The following is a 7,165-nucleotide window of genomic DNA, read 5'->3' as shown; positions in this document are numbered from 1 at the left end:
GGTGGCGGCGGGAGGGGAAGGGACGCGGCCTCCCCGGTGTCCTCAGAGCCGCTCTGCAGCGCCCGTGCGGCCTTGAACTCGAACCACCGGGCCCTGAGGGGAGCCTCGGCTTCTGCGTCCATCGGGTGGGACCGGCGGTGGAGCCTTCTGCCCGCGCTTTTTGAGGAGAGGTGTCCCCTCGGCTTTTCTGTCGTCCGGAAGGCAAGAGTCAGGCGAGCAGATACTAAACACGCTTAAAAAATCACCACTCTCCTGTCCCTCACTAGTTTGGCAAGCGCTACCCTTGCCTGAAGTTTCTTCGTGATTTTAATTGCAGATCCTCCCTTGAATCGGTGATGAAGTTTCTCATTAAGGCTTGTTAGGGGAAGCAAGATGCTTTTCAACATTGCGGCTTCTAAGAAAAAAACATCTGGCAGACAGATGTGCTGCTTCAGAGCTGTTTAGTGCCCAGGTACAACAGCAGTTTTAGACAAGCTTTCAAACAGGGCCTCTAGGCGCTACCATAATGTAAATGTTTATTACGAGTATTACTAATAAATGTGAACCAGAATTGCTCTGCTCTTACTGAGGGGGTAGAGTCTTTTCCTTCATCCTGTGGGCTTGCTAGTGGTTTTACTCCTTACAGAGGGATAGTTCAGAATGCTTCAATGTGGCAGTGGCATCACACCATTCACACAGTATTTCAAACTTCAGAAAACCTTTTGTTTTTATGCTGCCGGGACAAAGACAATGAAAAAATGGTAGTTGCTCCCAGCACTGGATTTGATTCTGGTGTAGCAGACTGGATATGTATTTCCTACTTTTGAAGATCACCGTGTGATTTCAGGACCAAATTCACAATGACCTGGAACAACTTGTAGGTAATCCTTTCTGCAGCTGTATTGTTTTCCACATTTCAGACTTACTAACTTCAAAAGAAAAGACAGAAAGGGTGGCCCAGAGAGAACTTAGGAAAAACTCTCTTATTAGCTGGCACTTATTATTAGCACATGAAGAGAAATGTGTTATAAAGGGTCCTATTGTGGACAGAAGCACAAAAGAGTGGGGGGAGGAGAGGGGAGAAGGAGTAAGAGGTAACTGAAACTGGGTAAAACTGGCTGTGCAGCTGCTCAGAAAACAATTAGGATTAATTTTCAGAAGACGTGTCAGATAGAGTCTGTGTGTTTATTTTAGCCACTGAAGAGTAAGGAGAGCATGGCTGACTAAGGCTGCAATTTTTTTATTTATCCACGTGATCTAGGGCTGTAAGTCACTTTAGAAAGTGGGAATTAAGCTACCCAGCCACTTATGGTGACATTTTCAAAGCCATGTAAGTCAAGTTCACTTGATATTATAAACATCTGCTTTAGGAGTATGGGTAAAGTTGTGTTAGTTATTGATGTGTTGTTTGCTGAGATTACATATGTACAAATCAGCAAGGCCATTTTGTTTCGCTTACTTAAAACTTTGTTAGACTGCAGCAGAGAGTAAACTCTAGCAGTAGGCAAACAACTTCCAGACTATACTGGTAATGGTCTGTACTCTTGCATTTATTAGATGACTATTTTCAATGATAATCTTTTGGTAGCAAGCAAAAATTATCATCTCCAGATGATTCTTCAAGGATAGATCTTGTATCTTCCTCTAAAAGCCAAAAGCAATTGCAGGCTATCAATAATATTTCAATAAAATTTATTAACTCTAGAAATGCCTATGAGAACACAAACTATGAGATACGCTGGTTGCCTGTGGTGCTTGTTGCCTGTACTGCAGATACAAGGACTTCTCCAAGTGAGAGGCCCACAGGTTTTACTGGAGGCAGCAGTAAAATGTAGTGCTAGTCACCTCTGAGATAATGCTTAGCACTTGCAAATAATTCATTCTCTGAGAGAACAGTATTTTAAACTTGCATTATACTTCATTTAAAGTGGCATATAATTTTTTTCCTATGAAAACTCCTCAAAAAATATTTCATAAGGTTTTGTGGCTCAGTAGTGGTACTTTGTTTAATGTACTGCAACAGTGTTTCCAAATTTTGGAAAAACATAGCCTAGAGGGCTAAAATCGAGTTGTGTGTGAAAATAATGCATTGGTTAGAAGTACAACCACATGGCAGGATGAATGCTGTGCCTGTTTGTAGTGTGTTGCATGGCATTGATTATGAGGGTGTGTGTAGAAATGACCTTCTAGTGGGTACAGGCAGAGACCTGCATTACAGCCTCCATTGATTTATACTGGTTCATTTTGGGCAAGGCATAGAGTGCGAGAATTGAAGGGAATCAATAGGAAAAGCTCATGCAAAGCCTGTTGCTTGGTTCATGCCAACAGATTGTCAAAGACTACAGCTCTGATTTATCTGTGGTCTCAAAGTCCTTCCCAGAGGAGATCAGGGTCTTTATTTCCATTCCACAGTCAGAGAAACAAAAGCAGTTGAAGGTTAAATGACTTGCCTGAGGAGCTCACCTGGCTGACAGCAGATCTAGGATTAATGAAAATGCCTCTAAGTTTCAGTGCAGGCTGTGGCCAGGGAGGCAGACAACTCCCAGCCAATGTGTTTTCCTGACCAGTGGACATGAGCTCAATGACACCTTAAGCAGCCCAGTTTTCCCTATGTACCTTCATCTAAGTCAGGGAAAGTTCCCAAGGGGTGAATTTGACTTGCTCCATTTATGCAGTGATGTGTAAAGAAAACACAAGGAGCAGCAGTCTACCTCTGTGACCCCCCAAGAAAACACAGCAAAGTGCTCTGATTTTTGAGTCACAATACGTTAATCCAGAAGTAGGATTTAGTTTCTATGGTTTAAATCTTAAGGTGCTGCTGCAGATGTCTCTGACGGTTTGCTCTGATCACGTTCCGTGGAACAACAGTAACACCTAGTGGCTAAACGTGCCAGTCCATTGCCTCCTTTCTTCCCTTTTGAAGCACTAGTTGGAGGGGACACAGTGTGATTGACAGTTTTGACTCACAAGGCCAACACTTAGGATCTCCAGGGATTTGCCATTTTCCTTTCAACCCCCACCATGTTCTGTTTTCTATTAGAAGTGGTAGATGAAATATGAAACTCTTCCTCCCACCTCCCAACCCCCTTCACTTTTCTGGCTTATGGAGGAGGTTGTTCCAGTCCATCTTGATCTGTAGGTGGGTGGGCTGTGAGTGGCTGAGCCTACTGCTTCCAGCTTGGAGCACTCAGATTTCTGTAAGGAATCCAAGCTTTTTTCTTTTTCCTTTTTTGTCTGAAAAGGATCAAGCAGATCATCTGATGGAGGTTGGTGACCTCAGTGCATTTGATAATGTGGTGTTAACTTGTTTGCGTTAAGGCAGACCAAACCGATCTGTTCCAAGAAGACCCATTTCTTAAGATGTGGTATGCAGGATTGTTTGCCATGATCTACTGGGACTTCTAATTCATCATAGGGAACCCCTCTAGAAAAATAGCATTTGAGAGGAAAGAACCCCCGGATGTTTATTGTGTTAGCAGGAGAACCCTTCAGAGGGTCTTCTTTGCCCTTCACAGGAGAAAGTTTCAATTTTTCCATGGAAAAAAAACATTAAGCAAAAGTATTTCTGCTAAAGCCTAGATAATTTGCGTTTGTAAATAGAGACTCGGCTCTTTGTGGGAATTGCAATACTGAAATGTTATGTTCTCGTTACATTCATGATGTCTAACAATCTTGTGTAGATGGAACTGATTCAGTTGAAAACTACACAATGATGCTTCTGGAAAAATGTAAAAATCTGCTCCCTGAACCTGTTCACTGCATAACTACTCATAAACCTAACAGAAAAAAAGGTACTAAGGACCACTGGTGACATGGTTGAGTGGGACAAGGATGAGACCATCTCTTTCAGCTACTGCATATATGTACACTGAATTAAATGTGCATATCATCATGCCATTAGTCAGGCATCTTAAACATGGTGTTCTCAATACCTGTTTGTGAGAGCAAAGAGAAATGCAGCCTGATGGTGAAAAATGAGAACTACTGTGCTGCGATGTGTTTGGCACCCTTTATTCTTTGAAGAGAGCATGGCAGCCTTGTTGGGCTAGGTGAAAAACCTTTCTTCATGTTTGGTAAAAAACGTTTCCTAGATGGTAGACTAGAAGGTAGTGAAACAAGACAATCAAAGGATAATTGTTGTGATTTCCAAGGGCTCAGGGAACTTTTTCTATGAGACCGGTGTGCTTTTTGTTTTGAATATAAAATTTCAAAGTAAATTTTGTTTCTTACTGACAGCTGTGCTGTCTGCCACCCCTGTTGGTCTGGAAAGAGCTTGCATTTATTAACTTTGTCTGATCTATTTATTCACTCAAGGCCAGACCCTCAATGACTTCATAGAAAGCAAGCAAAAAGGCATGTGTTGACATTAAAGGGACTGCCGTGTGGTCCTATAGGAAAGGAGATCCTACTGACAGGAAGATTTTGTTTTCTCTCATTTTCATCTCTGATTTGACTTATGTGTTACTTTGGAGTTTATGGCCAAACCCAGGAGTTTCTTAACCCCGTGGTCCTCCCAGGCATTGTGTTTCTGCTAACATACTGGGCCAAATCATCTGTCTTTTCAGATGTCTCACATGAATTTACATTTAAAGCTCAATTACCTCTTGGCAGTGTGCCATGAGAGACAACGGATTTATACCAGTAATTAATATGTTTAGAGGAGTCTGGAACAAGATCTCCAATCCTTGCTGCTTTGCTTAGGTACGTGTACCGGTGATGAATGCTTGACTACACCCTCAACTGACAAATCTCTAATGTTGATAATTTTGCCTTGATTCCCTCTGAAACCTGCACTAAGTAGTACATTAGTTTCCAATGCTTGTCTCACTTGCAAACTCCTCATTTGAAAGGTCCTCCTTAAAATCTTATAGCTACAAATACCCATTTGTGTGAGACTGGCATTTTGATTGCATGTGGCCTGCCACTAGCGACTTGCTGCATTTGAAGGTCCTTGCAGATCTTCAATTAGAAGGTAGAGTCAGAAGCAGCATGTTCCACTGTGTATTTTAAATACCATGAGGAATGTCTTAGAAATATAAAAAACAAAGTAGACTGAGCACTACAAAAGAGTCCGTATTTAGTACAGATAGTTGATTATGTAGTAGTAAGTGATTTGTTATTTTATTGATCTTCAATAATTTGAAAACTTAAATCTTCTACTTTTGGCTTGGCTAGTGATGCCCTGAGCTGGGTTATAAAAATACTCTGTTTCACTTAAGCACAGATTGTTATAGTTTTCATCTTAATTAGCAAGCTCTGGATTTAGATGGATTAATACAATCACTCTCTCTTTCTTTTGCCATAGAAGTTCAGAAGTATAATCTCTCACTTGTGAGAACACAAAGAATTGGACTGGAAGCATTCCAAACTCTTTACTGTAAGTGTTCAAAGATTTAATGGAGTCCTCAGTCATAAAATCTTTAATTTGAACTAGACCTTTATATTCTCCATTCTTAAATTTACTATTTTACATCCAGGGAATTTCCTGTCATCCAAGTATGTATGGAGGCCCTTTATTTTCCTCTGTGTGTATTTTTTAATTCAAATCAAATGTAAATGTCAGTGGTTGATTGCACTTAACCTCCTTAGGTTCATATTTCTTATTTAATTGCATTACATTTTAAGGTCTAAGGCTATATATTTACTGCTCTTAATAGCACACCATATTTTAATGAGGCTGTTACCTTCTGCAAATATATACAGAACAATGGAGATTAATTATACAGGATCTTGCTGAGAAACTGTATCTCAAAGCCATTTAAAATGAATAAACACAGTGGAGAGTCTCAGTTAATGTAGTTCTTTACCTAACACAGCTTGAAAACTAAGGAGATGAATGGTTGGGTTATCAAGATTGCTTGCTCTCCTCTTCCCCAGCCAGGCTGCACCTCAGTAGGTCGCTAGCCATAAATGCTGGGTGCCAGGGCAGATGTTACAGACTGTGGTTGTTCTCAGCCATGCTCCAGAATTTCAGCACTTTTTCCAAAGTCCACACACTCCCTCTGTAAGCTGGCCAGACTCCCTCCCTACCCAGCCTACAGTTCAGCTCTGTAAATCTATTGTCAGTCAGTTCAGGGAAGGCTCAGAACATGGAAAATAATTATCTAATTTTCTTGAATCATCTAAAAAAAGGTATTACCTAGAGATCATGTACTGAAAATCTGGGACAAATCTACTGTGCTCTGCTAGAAAGCCAGCCAGCCAGATGGACACCTGTTTTTAATGCAAATTAGTGCATCATCCTACAGCTGGGGCACTGCACTGGGCTTTTCACAACAATCTTAGAGCTAAATCCTCGAGATGTAAATTGAGCCAAAAAATATTTTGCTGTGAGCCACTTCTTTCCAGGCACACAGTGAGGCTGATAGCCTTGTCCTACCGTTCCATCACATACCAAAAGTCTCCTTAATCTGGTCAAATGCTTTTCTTTTCTTTTCTTTTCTTTTCTTTTCTTTTCTTTTCTTTTCTTTTCTTTTCTTTTCTTTTCTTTTCTTTTCTTTTCTTTTCTTTTCTTTTCTTTTCTTTTCTTTTCTTTTCTTTTCTTTTCTTTTCTTTTCTTTTCTTTTCTTTTCTTTTCTTTTCTTTTCTTTTCTTTTCTTTTCTTTTCTTTTCTTTTCTTTTCTTTTCTTTTCTTTTCTTTTCTTTTCTTTTCTTTTCTTTTCTTTTCTTTTCTTTTCTTTTCTTTTCTTTTCTTTTCTTTTCTTTTCTTTTCTTTTCTTTTCTTTTTTTTTTTCTTTTTTTTTTGGCAACAAGTGGTTTAAACATGTCATAGTTCTTGCAGACTTTCTCATAACCTTTCTATCAAAAAAAAGAGAATTTATCTCTCTCTTTAGATTATGTATCATCTTACTGCTTTTAATTTTTTCTTCTCTTCTTTCATTATTTTTAGTATTTATTTTTGGTATTTATACCATATCCTTTTAATTCAATTCCTGTTATCCTTACAATAGCTGTGGCACTAAACCCTGCCTTATAAAGGAAGGCATTGAGAGATTGCCTGATGGCTCTGGGAGGTCAGGGAGTTCAACCAGATTCTTTCTGGTTGTAGATTGACAGCCCATGTATCCTTCCTGCCTCAGACACAGTGGCATGAGGGATTGTGAGCCAGTGCAGTCCCAGATAATTATTTGGGGATTGGGTTTGCATCTGAAGAGAGATTGATCTCCCTTAGGCAGACTAGAAAACA

General features: G+C 40.0%; 1 protein-coding gene across 1 annotated transcript in view; it reads right to left on the bottom strand.

Annotated features, from left to right (window-relative positions):
- Positions 1-386, bottom strand: part of IFT22 (intraflagellar transport 22) — a 3,207-nt gene extending 2,821 nt beyond the window's left edge. The window contains exon 1 of the mRNA XM_010006052.1: positions 282-386. Within this exon, the coding sequence (XP_010004354.1) occupies positions 282-386 (105 nt within the window). The remainder of the gene's footprint in view (positions 1-281) is intronic.
- Positions 387-7,165: the final 6,779 nt, after the last annotated feature.

Source organism: Chaetura pelagica, unplaced genomic scaffold (assembly GCF_000747805.2).
Source record: "Chaetura pelagica isolate M959 unplaced genomic scaffold, ChaPel_1.0 scaffold49, whole genome shotgun sequence".
In the NCBI taxonomy this organism is placed as follows: Eukaryota; Metazoa; Chordata; class Aves; order Apodiformes; family Apodidae; genus Chaetura; species Chaetura pelagica.
The sequence above is the reverse complement of the archived record's forward strand: the minus strand, read 5'-3'. Positions and strand labels throughout refer to the sequence as shown.